At 44.0% G+C, this 13,687-nt stretch overlaps 1 protein-coding gene across 5 annotated transcripts in view; it reads left to right on the forward strand.

The window, feature by feature from the left end:
* CACNB3 (calcium voltage-gated channel auxiliary subunit beta 3) overlaps window positions 1-13,687 on the forward strand; it is a 199,193-nt gene that overhangs the window by 11,775 nt on the left and 173,731 nt on the right. For 3 of the 5 annotated variants that reach the window (XM_075591224.1, XM_075591219.1, XM_075591222.1), the window contains exon 1: window positions 7,961-8,101. The exons of the other annotated variants lie outside the window; for them this stretch is intronic. In XM_075591224.1, coding sequence (XP_075447339.1) covers window positions 8,060-8,101 — 42 coding nt within the window. In that variant the 5' untranslated portion in view covers window positions 7,961-8,059. Of the gene's footprint in view, window positions 1-7,960; window positions 8,102-13,687 lie in introns of those variants that run through there. 5 annotated transcript variants of the gene reach the window in all.

Here is a 13,687-nt window from a genome sequence, read left to right on the forward strand (position 1 = left end):
TTATGGGGAATGGCATCAGGACTGGCTTATGAGGTAATGCTGAGTTATACTCACTCATAGTACAGCGCCTCCATCTCTTCCAGACCCCCAGCATAGTAGGGAGGAGTCTCTGAAAGAGAACCTCTATGTCCACATTCTTCCCAACTGACTCCACAATCAGGACAGAAGCGATCTCTTTCTTTGGCATCCTTTATTAACAGCAAACATGGACAGCCGCCCATCATAGTGCCTGGTCGTCTAGCCACTCATTCTCAGGTTGCCAACCCAAAGGAAGTCCCTGACCATACACTCCCAGCCAAGTGCACTGAAAGCAAGTCTAGCTCTTCCCTTACTCCCTAATGAAGTAAGAGGTATAGTCTTCCACACCTCTTCCTAAAGGGAGGGCCAGAAACACTGCCAGAGCCCTGACAGGTTGCTGGATAGACTCACCTCACTCAGGTGGTGAGGCACACACACTAAATTCAGGAAGTTCTGCATATTATATAGCTTCAGTAGGCACCACCCCTGTGTCACTCTTAGTGGACACAGAGCCTGATGTCACTTTCTTCACTAAATAATACACAACATATGAAGTGAGGGCAAACCCCATGATTACTCCTGGCAAACCTGCCCTTTAACAGGGATTATTGCACAGGAGGAGAAAGACATGTAACACCGAAATTACACAGGACTACATGTATAATGTACAACCGTGAGCCACCCTCTCAAGAGAAATAAATCACCCCCATGAGAAGGGCTCGACAAATGCACTCACCCACTTGCCTGGGGCAAGTGCATTTTGCCCACTTTTAAGAACGTGCGGTGGTGGGATGCGGCAGCGGGGTGTGATGTCACGTAGCGTGCCATTGTTATTGCAACGCCGCGCAGCCATTTTCACAGGAGCTGCAGGGGAGAAGCAGGAAAATGGCAGGAGATGTCGCACCCCGCTGCCGCACCCTGCTGCAGGTAAGACTCATGAGGGATGGGGGGAGAGAGTTATTTTGGGGGGGGCATGTGAGTTTTTGTTTTGGGCGAGTGCTTTTTTTTTACAATTTGTCGTGCCGTGCCCATGGGGATATCGTTCTTTAGACAATGATCTATATTAAATATATACCTCTAGACCTCTAATTCAAAGTGGTCTAATCCAGTGGTTCTCAAACTTGGATCCATGAACCACTTGTTGTCCCTGTAGACTTCAGTGTGAGCATAGTCTAACTCGACTAAAAGGTAGATTATTATTTCCAGGTCCAGTCCTTGGGATATGTTATGTAAGTTGTAAGTATATAAAACACTGGAGTGGCCCACAGTATGAGGACGTTTTAGCATCTCTGGTCTAGTTACTTTACATCACATTGTATTTACATTAGTTTTGAAGTTGATTCACCTGTTTTGAATTCAAGTGTTAGGTCCCTGTAACTTAGTCATCAAAACTGTTAGCGTCTGGTTCTATGATTACAAAATTATGTGTATATATATATATATATATATATATATATATATATATATATATATATATATACATATACTGTATATACTATATATATATATATACAGTGTTCGACAAATCACCCAAAAATCTACTCGCCCAACCAAAAAATCTACTTGCCACCTAGTCCCTCCCCCAACCCCGCCCCTAGTCCCGCCCCCAAGCCCGCTTTAAAATAAAATATATAAATAAAATACATTTAATAAATTCCTAGTCATAACAACATTTATTTTTTACATAAATGTATTTATTGTATTACATTATACTACAATTAGTTCTTGTTACATGTGTGTGTGTGTGTGTGTGTGCGTAAATGTCAGATCTAGAAATAAAAGCCAGGTGTGAATGACTAGTTTCCTGAACCTCTTAACCAGTGTCTGGACGTCCCCGCTTCATAATATCTAAAGCAGCAATCCCGCCTGGGATCTTACCTGATCCGCAGTCCCTCAATGTCCAGATACCCTCATTCCCGCAATGTTATACATTGGAGGGGATATGTGTTCCCTACCTGTCTTCTGGGTTAGGGGGAGTTCCGATGTCTTCCGTGTGAAGCTTGAGTCAGATCTGGAAGACAGCAGTATAGGTTATTTCGGTGTAGTATAGGGCAAGTAACATATAGGGTAAATAAGAGATCCAGGGTGTGGGGGGGTTAGAGAGAGAGAGTGGGGGAGAGAGAGAGAGAGAGAGAGAGAGAGAGAGAGAGAGAGTGGGGGGAGAGAGAGAGAGAGAGAGAGAGAGAGAGAGAGAGAGAGAGTGGGGGGAGAGAGAGAGAGAGAGTGGGGGGAAAGAGAGAGAGAGTGGGGGGAGAGAGAGAGAGAGTGGGGAGAGAGAGAGAGAGAGAGAGTGGGGGGAGAGAGAGAGTGGGGGGAGAGAGAGAGAGTGGGGGGAGAGAGAGAGAGTGGGGGGGGAGAGAGAGAGAGAGTGGGGGGAGAGAGAGAGAGTGGGGGGGGAGAGAGAGAGAGTGGGGAGAGAGAGAGAGAGAGAGTGGGGGGGGGAGAGAGAGTGGGGGGGGGGAGAGAGAGAGAGAGAGAGAGAGAGAGAGTGGGGGGGAGAGAGAGAGAGTGGGGGGAGAGAGAGAGAGAGAGGGAGTGGGGGGGAGAGAGAGAGAGAGTGGGGGAGAGAGAGGGTGTGGGGAGAGAGAGGGTGTGGGGGAGAGAGAGGGTGTGGGGGGAGAGACACAGAGGGGAGAAGTGGTGGGTGACACACACAGAGGGTGGGTGATACACAGAGAGAGAGGGTGACTGACTGGGGGGGGGGTGACTGACTGGGGGTGGTGGTGACTGATTGGGGGGGTGGTGACTGATTGGGGGGGTGGTGACTGATTGGGGGGGTGACTGATTGGGGGGGTACCTCTGGTGTCACACACATACACATGCTCCCATACACACATACACTTGCTCCCATACACTTGCTCCCATACACACATACACTTGCTCCAATACACTTGCTCCCATACACACATACACTTGCTGCCATACACTTGCTCCCATACACACATACACTTGCTGCCATACACTTGCTGCCATACACTTGCTGCCATACACTTGCTGCCATACACCCATACACATGCTGCCATACACTTGCTCCCATACACTTGCTCCCATACACTTGCTGCCATACACTTGCTGCTATACACTAGCTCCCATACACATGCTGCCATACACATGCTCCCATACACACACACACACGGGGGGGGGGGAAGGAAAGGCCGCGACCAGCACCACCACCACGCTCTTCCCCCACTCACCCGCGCCCATCTCCCGCTCGTGGGGGGGGGGGGCAGGCTGACAACACTTCTGACAACACTTTCTCGGCAACCCTCCCCCCCCTCCCCCCTTGAAACTTATACCACAGCAATTTCTGCTTGCTGGCACTCCTTGAAAGGTAAGAACACATAAAATACTTTATTTTCACACAATATATTTTATACATTACACAGTACTAGGCTCAAGAGCGGACTCTTCTTGAACCCTTATTATGGATTATGGGTAACCAAACAGGCTTAACCCTTTATTTGAGAGGCTGGTTACCCCCCTACCGTCACAGTACCTTGCGCAGGCGAAAGGTGAGTTGGCTAGAGTAGCCGTGTGTATTAACCCTGGTTGCGTATCTAAGTCACATACCCACTTGTATGCTGTTCATGACATGTGGCATATAGGGATGGATTTAGAGGAGATAATAATTTGAGGGATCTTTGCGAAGGTGAAGAGTGGGACAGCTTGCGAGCTGTGTTTTTACCCTTGTCCCGTAGGGGAGATATTGTCCAATTGAGGGACCTTTGCGACGGTGAAAAGTGGGACCACTTGTGAGCTGTGAATTAACCCTTGTCCCATATGCAAGTCACATGCTCACAAGTGTGCCGTACATGACAAACACTACCCCCCAAAATACAAACAACTATACCCCTACACAATACAAACCTCCCAAAAAATACAAACAACACATACTTACCTTGGGAGTGATTTCAGGACCCTGGTGCCCCAGCTCTCCCCAGCTGCTGCGAGACCCTCTCCCATGCCAGGCCTCCTGACAGACATTCCTCTCCCATGCCGGACCTCCGTCTCAGGGAGTCGGACCCAAGTTCTGCATGGTCCCAGCTTCCGGCGCGCATCAGCGGGAGATGGGCGCCCAGTGTGAGAGAGAGAGAGGCCTGGGAGGTGGCCTGGCTTGGAGAGAGAACCGCTGCAGCTGCGGAGAACCAGGGCCTAGCGGCAATCAGAAGCCCGGCAGCCGAACGCAGATGGGCCTGGCACTGGCCCAACTTTCAGCACCGGCCAGGCCCCCACAGCCACTAGGCCCGGTACACTTGTTCCGCCTCTCCCCCCCTCCTCCCCCCCCTCCATGGCCCTGGCCATGAGTACAGGCTATTGAAATACTTCATCCAGGTGTGTTTTCAGGTTTGACTTATATTGAATGTGAGGGAGTTCCACAGGTAAAAGTCAGTAACAGAAAAATATTTGAAGTGAGAGAAAGCAGTAGATGTGAAAGTAGAGGAAATCAGACCATTATGAACAGGGCGCAGAAGATGAGCAGTGGACATAGCGAGAAACCAAAGCAGATATGTATGAAGGAGCGGATGAGTGGAAAGGCTTGAAAGTAAGAAGGTGGTAGGTAATCTGTAACTTGATAGGCAGTGAGGAGATGGATTTAGGAAGGAGATGAGCAGACGCTGTTCTAGGAGAATGTGAAATTATTCTAACAGCAAAATCTTCGGTAGATTGCAAAGGAGGATGCTGTTGCTATACAGGGAAACCTGTGAGTATTAAGTAACGATTATTCAGACAGGATAGGATAAGGGCATTCATCAGAGGTTTAGCAGAAAGGTAACAGAGAAAAGACTAGATCTTGGCAATTATAGTGAGAAAAAGCAACAGATTTTAGCCAGAGCATGAATGTGGATGGAGTAGACGGAAGAGTCAAATGTCACTCTTAGGCAACATACTTTGGTAACAAGATGGAATGGTGGTTCCATTTACTGTGATGGAGAATGAAACCAAAAAAAGGAGATTTTGCCAGGTCTAGGTAGAAATATAAGAAGCTCCGTTTTAGACATATTCATTTTGAGGCGACAGAGAGTCATTCAGTAGGATATGACCAAAAGGTAATCGGAGATTTAAGATTGGATTGAAGGTATGAGGTTAGAGGCAGATAGATATATCGGCAGAATATCCACAAAGAGGTGAAACCTAAAGCCAAAGAAGTTGATGAGGTCACCAAGTGATTGTGTGAATAGAGAAAAGGAGAGGTCCCAAAACAGAGAGCCCTGAGGTACATCAACACGAGACAAAGACATGTTAGCAAAAGAGGCAGGAAAGGAGCAGTGGGTAAGGTATGAGTGGAAAACACTATAAAACGATGTTTTAGATACCATTAAATTGTGGAATCTGAAGGAGAAGAGAGTGGTCAACAAATTATCAAGAGCAGAGCAGCAGAGAGATCAAGTAGGATTCTTAAGGAAGTTGATCATGCAGGAGAAGAATAAACAAATATTCCTGAAAGAAGCTTTTAAATGTTGGCTAGTATGTCCTATTCACATGTATATTGATCATCTCAGATAAATCAAAAGAACTTATGAGATGTTTACCAGAGATCAGTAGGAATGAGTGAAGGTTTCATTATTTCTACAGTGGTCCTGAATTGCATAGTCTATTTATTCAGTACAACTTTGCTTGGTTTCCGAGTTTGTTTCTGGCTGTCGGCGCACAATGTTCAGAATGGAGAGTTGCTTTGTCTGTCTTATTAGATCAGCTTGTGGGTGGGTGACATATTTTACTACATGTATACATTGTTTTATGACAGCCTTATTGTATAAATACACATACAAGCTTATTTTTAATTAAAAGAAATGCATTACCACTGATATAGTGGAAAATTGGGGGTGACCTGTGTAGCTGCAGTACCTCCCTGCCTTGTATAGTGCTATGGAAGGCATTGTGGGGTGTAACTTCAGGAAGTCACACCCCACAATGATGGTGAGCGTGAGCTCCAGTTTTGCTGTCCTGCGTCGCCCCCGTGGTGGACACGTGGCCTCCCACGGTGGACCTGTGCAGGCAAGTAAAACTATTCAACCCCTGTGTATATCTGTACATAGAAGAATGTGGGAGATGATCCTCAAAACCGGTGCTCAAGATCAAAGGTAAAGAAAAAGCAATATTGCTATAAATAATCTCTGTGCAACAATTCTATATCACTCCAAGAGCTGTATGAATATTCAAATGAAGTCTTGAACTGTGAGCTGCTTCTATATAGTGAACAAATAGCACAGGTAGGGTGAGAAGAGAAGGGAACAATCAGCTCAGAACGACCCTGTGATGGGGCGGCCTGTAGGCGAGGTCAGAGATGAGGCCACACATGCTTTTTTGGATAAACCATAATAATAAGTGCTTTTATTCTCCACACAAACAACTGAACATTAGGTGCACTGTCCCTTTAAGCAAAACCAAATCATAAAACAAACACCTATTTGCTTTAGGGAAACTAAATAAACATTTCTCCGGCCCTCTCTAACTGGGCCGCCAGCTAAGGTGGTTACCAACCCTAAACATATAAAGACTATAGTACCAAGACCAGGGAACAATATAAAAAATCTTATCTGTTTGTTCTGGTCCGGTGTCTCCAATTTCTCCAGGCACTTTAAGATGCAGGCAGTGACGCCCTGCTTCTCCCAGTAGGTCTTTTGCCCTATCCATGCGGGCTTCTCTGCTATGTGGGTATTTTGGTTCCCCACTGTTGCCAGGCAAAATCCTCTGGTCAACAAGCCTTGATCCCTGCGGGTGGGAGCTCTGTTATCTGTGATCCTCTCACAGAGCCTCCAACAGGGACGCTGAAAAGCAGCTACTTCTTGCCTTTTATCCCCTGTTCAATCAGGAGTTTTACTCATCACCTGCAGCAAACCCGACACCTAGTTCAGTCTCCTGATGCTTGCAAAGGGAGTTAACCTCTCCACTCCCTTAAGAGTCCCGCTGTAGGTAAGCCTCGCGATGCCGATCTAGCCAACCCCTGCAATCCGTCAAATGTCCTGCTGTCACACTAGGCTCTGCATTGTGTAAATAAATGGAATAACTCATGGGTTTTACGAGATATCCTTCTCTATCCGCAGTAATAATTAAAAAAAAACAGTCCTGATGGACGCGTGCTCCAGCCGATAAAGTAAAATGGCGGTATGAAACACGTCAGAGGATTTTTTTGAGTGATGTCTTTTTTGTCTTCTATTCAATAAACTTCTTTTAAACTGATTTTTGTCCAGCTATCTATACCGATTTGCAGTGCACGCCTATATTATATATACACTTATTTCTATATGGAGGGAGAAAAAAACTAATATACTGTATATAGTTTAGCAGCTTTCAAGACAAAATCACTCATCAAAGCTGAATGGAAAGAGGGACTTTACACATGTACTGTATTTATTCATTTGTAAACACACATTCAACATTAAAACTTGTTGTACTTTGTGTTGTAATAATAACGAAGAATGTCAAGAAATGCCCTTGATCCGTGGGTGTATCTATTTTTGTTTCCTATTTTGTGCTATTGGTAAAAGATTGAAGTGCAGACTGCACTTGTTACGATGTCACGAGCGGGTAGTTGTGGTGAAACATTTAAGTTCCATATTGGCCACATTGCAACCTGTAGCTGTCAATTCCTGCACTGAATCGATTAAATCATAACACTGGCAAATGAGGCTACAGCAACGCCTGTTGCTGTGAAATCATTGTTCTTTTCGAATGGCCCAAAAGAATAAGCATAGAAGCAATATGTACCAGAAGCTCGGCTCTGTACAATGAAAAAATTAAATCCATTTTGTGCATCGGAAGATCTTTTCCTGTTGGATGATATAAGCCGTTAATACAATTATTTTGCACTTATGGATCACGGATCCATTATTTCTACCACACTATACTGTAGCAGGGAGAGGGGGAACTCAAATCAGTGAAATGGAGGGAGGAGTATATGGAAGAGAGGGAGGGAAGGAGGGAAACAGTGTGTGATGGAGAAAGACAGAGGGATATGAGCACGGTGAGGATGCAAAGTCTGCCTTTGCTGTAAAAAGAGATTTTGAGAGTGCAGCTCTGGGCTATGTAAGCCCCTTCTATGTCTTTTTCTGACTCCAGTGCAACATTTCTTCTGAACGAGGTAACCATTTACCTTCCTTAACTGCCTCGGGTGGAAAGTGGGGGCGGTGTATGCAGGGGCATTATATCTAAAGAACAGAGCGCCCTTTTCAGGATGTGCAGTGAGCCGTGTCGTGCTTAGTGCTATTCAAAAAAGCTCCTTTTGACAAAAATACATTAAATGAACGAGGGGGGTAAATGCCATAGGGGAGAGGGGGGGGAGGAAGGCAGCAAGCAGCGTCAAAAATGGCACATCAAATAAGGATTACCCATGAAAAAAAGCAAGCGACCAAAATTAAGGGGGAATTGGGACCGCTGTTTTTTGTTCATGAAAAATATGAAATGTACAGGAAGGATTAAAACATTGCATTTAATCAAAGGGGATTTGGGACTAAACCAATGGTTACCTTTAACTTGCCTTCCTGCCCTTTCTGGCAATGATGGGGTTAATAAGTGTGTGGCAACAAAAACAAAAAAAATGAACTCCATCAGCTTAAAAAAAAACAAAAATAATTTAAAAAAAATGAAGTTCAGAATTGAAAAGAGGATTGTGGATTTCATGCGATAGATTACAATGTTTTTTTATTTATTTATATGTAAATGCAAAATCAAAATAACGGCATCAGGTTCGGAAAAGCATGTTAGGGAAGGCAATAATGGAGTGATAGAGACATTGAGAGAAGCACTGACAGAGAACAAATAAACATAATTTAATCAGAGCTGCAAGATTGATAGTAAGACAGAGTGGAAAATGATCAAGCGTGACTGACTCGGTGAGCTTGCTTGCCAGGAATTAGATGGCTCTGTACAATGTTGCTGAATGATTTTCATTGACTGATCACCGTTAACTATCTCTTAACCTCATATTTGGACATGTAACCCAATAAGGGTCCTGGAGTCTGAATATATCGGCTTTTACGCCCCATTGCTTAGATGTTTGCCCTTCACCACCATTTATAAAGCTAACCGCCAAGCTGAGTGGTTTACCCTATGACTAATACCAATGATCTGCACAGCCATCATGTGACAGTCACACAGCAGACCCTCATCACCACTTCAATTACATACAGTCTCTTTTGCTCATGCTCTTCGAAACCCATAGGCCTTACACGACTGGAATGCTATCCTCCTCCACCTTGATGTGAAACCCGTACCCTGTGTACCTACTAGGATATAACATAGGCAGGAGCAGCAGCCATGTGGTTACGCACTGAATTCTGTATTGGGACACGGTTTCAAAGGACAAATGTTAAGAAACACCAGCTCTTTGCAACAGGCCAAAATGTAATGGTCCAAAAAGCTGCACCAAGCAAACTTTAACAATAAACTTCAAGTTCTCAAAGAGTTAAGTTCAGTAATAGCCAAACCATTACATTTAATATTCGAGAGCTTTTCCCACAGGCTCAGTACCCAAGATTGGCGTAAAGCAGATGTGGTGCCTTTATTTTAAAAGTGAGCTAGGTCACAACCGGGGAATTACAGACCTGTAAGCCTGACTTCAATAGTGGGGAAAGTACTTGAAGGTTTAATACGGGATAATATTCAGGAATACCTAATGGATAACAAAATTATTAATAATAGTCAGCATGGATTTATGAAGGATTGATCATGCCAAACTAATCTTATTTGTTTCTTTGAGGAGGTAAGTAGGAATTTAGACCAGGGTAATGCAGTTGATGTGGTCTGCTTAGATTTTGCAAAGGCTTTTGATACGATTCCACATGAGGTTGGTGTACAAAATAAAGCAAATTGGACTCAGTAAAAATATATGCAACTGGTTGAAGGACAGACAACAGAGGGTTGTCATAAATGGAACTTTTTCAGGTTGGGCTAAAGTCGTGAGTGGAGTACCTCAGGGATCGGTACTGGGACCCCTGCTTTTTAACTTGTTATTAATGACCATGAGGTTGGCATCGAGAGCCAAGTCTCCATCTTTGCTGATGATACTAAATTGTGTAAGGTAGTAGAATCAGAGCAGGGTGTAATGTATCTCCAGAAGGACTTGGAGAGACTGGAAACTTGGGCAGGTAAATGGCAGATGAGGTTTAATACAGATACATGTAAGGTTATGCATTTGGGAAGCAAGAATAAACAGATGACTTACAAATTAAATGGGGATAAATTGATCAAATCCTTGATGGAGAAGGATTTAGGAGTGTTTATAGACAGCAGGCTTAGCAATAGTGTCCAAAGTCATGCAGTAGCTGCAAAGGCAAACAATTATGCCCCTTTATAAATCATTAGTACAACCACACCTTGAATATGGAGTACAATTTCAGGCACCACTTCTTAGAAAAGACATTATGGAACTAGAGAGAGTGCAGAGATTGAGCCACCAAATGAATAAAGGGGACAGACAATCTAACTTATGAGGAGAGGCTAGCAAAACTAGATTTATTTACATTAGAAAAGAGGCGTCTAAGAGGGCGATATGATAACTATATACAAATATATTCGGGGACAGTACACGGAGCTTTCAAAATAACTATTTATCCCAAGGACAGTACAAAGGACTCACGGTCATCCCTTAAGTTTGGAGGAAAGGAGATCTCACCAGCAACAAAGGAAGGGGTTCTTTGCAGTAAGGGCAGTTAAAATGTGGAATTCATTACCAATGGAGACTGTGATGGCAGATACAATAGATTTGTTCAAGAAAAGGTTGGACATCTTTTTATAAAGGAAAGGTATACAGGGATATACCAAATAATTAAACATAGGAAGGACATTGATTCAGGGAGTAAACCGATTGCCAATTCTTGGAGTCAGGAAGGAATTTATTTTTCCCCTTATGAGATATCATTGGATGATATGACTCTGGGTTTTTTTGTTTGTCTTTCTCTGGATTAATAAGTAAGTATAGATATAGGATAAAGTATCTGTTGTCTAAATTTAGCACAGGTTGAACTTGATGGAAGCATGTCTTTTTTCAGCCTCATCTACTATGTAATCTAACCCCTTCTCTGTGTGGTATGGCACATCGATCCGGCGTTAACTACCTTTAAAGTCTATGAGAGTTAAAGCCAGGTTGGTGTGCGAAACCCTGCATCGGATCTTGATGAATCGGTCCCTTTTTACCCTAAACCTTGTGATACTTGGTCAGCTTAATCAGAGACCTAACCCTAACTTCTCACCACTTTAGGCCGTGTCCATACTGGATTCGACAGCGTGAGCGACGTCACTCGCACCGAACCCAAACCAATGGAGGTCAATGCACGTGTCCATAATGCGAATGTGCACGTAAGCGCCGAGGTGGCAGATACCTGGCGAGACAAACTTGTTTGACTTTGCCGCACCACGGCCGGGTCACGTGCGCGGTTCTGCCAATGGAGGCAACACGCTCACGTGACGTCATGGGCACGTCCCCCCCGGTACGCCTTCGGCACGCCATCGCTCGGTCGCGCTCGTGCCTTTACTATGTCCGAAGCCTTTACTGTTAGACAGCAAAGAGGTTTGGAGATAGTTACATATAGTACACACATGGGCCAATTTTGATGGCATGTTCGATAAGTTGAGACCAGGAGGAATCATTTTAAAACAAAAATTAGGCACGTCATTTTTGAAAGATTATTCTCAAAACAATTGTAAATACTGTAACTAAAATGTTTAGATAGTGTTACTGCCTTATATCTGACTCATCTATCCTTTACTCTGTTTGATTTATTAATTGGTTCCTGGCATGTGCAAAAATTAACGCAATCATCATCAGGTCGTTAAAACAAGACGAACAGTCACAGAAAAGAAAAAAGAAGGATTTCAAGTAGACTTAAATGTTTGCCTAATCTTTAAGAGGCTCCCGTATCCTTTGTTGACCTGTTGAACCTACCATGGTCATATTTAATTTGATTCTACATGGAATTGCACTTTTAAGAAGGGTTCCTGCACTTCAGTTCTCTGTTAGAGATTCTCTAGCATACCGGGGTGTCAGCTTTCACCCTTCTGGAATAAGTCTCACTCAAGCGGAAGGCGATATCGCTTTGATGTGGTGTGACTCTTTGAAGCTATGTGGGATAATCTATAGGATATATTTTTTTACATTGGACTGTACAATTAAATAGTTAAGGTATGATACATGGATGTTTAATAACCAATACTCTAATTTAAAAATTGGCTATCATATTATATTTAACATTCTGTTATTTGTACTTTTTTAAAAAAAATTTTTTTAACAAATATACATTTATTCAGGGAGGTAAAAAAAAAAAGGGAAAATTTGGCTTACCGAAAATGTATTTTCCTTCGGTCTATCAGGCAGCAGCGTGATTTGTAGACTCCACCTCCTGAGGTAGGACAGGAAGAAGCTTGCACCGGTCCTATATATAGGTTGACCATATATGTCCCGGCAAAAACTGGGACAAATGTCCCGCATGCGAAGTCTGCGAGCACCAACCGCACATGTGCGATCGGCACTTGCCAGTCGCTCATGCGTGATCAGAGCTTGCCGGTCGCGCATGCGCACGAGTATCTGGAAAATGCCGATCGCGCATGCGCAAGAGCAGCCGGCAAGTGCTGATCACGCACGCGCGGCTCTCAAGTACTCTTCGCGCATGCGCAGTCGGTGCTTGCCAGGGGACCAAAAAAACAGGACAGCACCAGAAAAAGTTGGGACAGACCCCTAAAAACCAGGACTGGCCCGGCTAATCCGGGACATCTGGTCACCCTACCTATATAGGGCACCTTCCCCTTACCTGTGCAGTCTTGTTCATGGACTGAAGGAAACTACATTTTCTGTAAGCCACATTTTTCCTTTCCTCCGTACATCCAGCAACACCATGTGATTTCTTACAGCAATAATGAGGGAACAAAAAGAGGCACAGGAAATAGAACAATTTAATCTATTACAGTCTGTAAGACCTTTCTCCCAAAGGCTGCTTCTTGGGATGCCTGTAACTCCAATGTACAACATTTCATCAAAGTGTGTATATTTCTCCATGTAGTCGCCTTGCAGATCTGCTCAGCTGATGCTTGTGCTTTCTCTGCCTTGTACGTCGATACCGCTCTTGTAGAGAGTGAGCTTTTAGGCTCGTTGGAATTTGCATATTGGATCTTTGATACACTATCCGTATTGTATGTATGTATGTCTTTATTTATATATCGCCTTTAGTGTACACAGCGCTTCACAGTAGTAATACATGTGACAATCATATAAATAACAAATAATATAAATAACATATTATGGGAATAAGTGCTTCAGACATAAGAGTAACATTTCGGAAGAGGAGTCCCTGCTACGAGGAGCTTACAATCTAATTGGGAGGTAGGAAGAATGTACAGAGACAGTAGGAGGGAATTCTGGTAAGTGCATTTGCAGGGGGCCAAGCTTTATGCATCATGTGTCTAGTATTATCCATGGTGCTACTCATATGCTTCTTTAAGCAAGTGTGTCTTAAGGTGGGTCTTAAAGGTGGATAGAGAGGGTACAAGTCGGGTATTGAGGGGAAGGGCATTCCAGAGGTGTGGGCAGTCAGTAAAAAAAGGTTTAAGGCGGGAGAGTGCTTTAGATACAAAAGGGGTAGAGAGAAGACATCCTTGAGCAGAACGCAAGAGTCAGGATGGAGTATAGCGAGAAATTAGGACTGAGATGTAAGGAGGAGCAGAAGAGTGTAAAGCT

This window comes from Ascaphus truei, chromosome 3 (assembly GCF_040206685.1).
Source record: "Ascaphus truei isolate aAscTru1 chromosome 3, aAscTru1.hap1, whole genome shotgun sequence".
Lineage (NCBI taxonomy): Eukaryota > Metazoa > Chordata > Amphibia > Anura > Ascaphidae > Ascaphus > Ascaphus truei.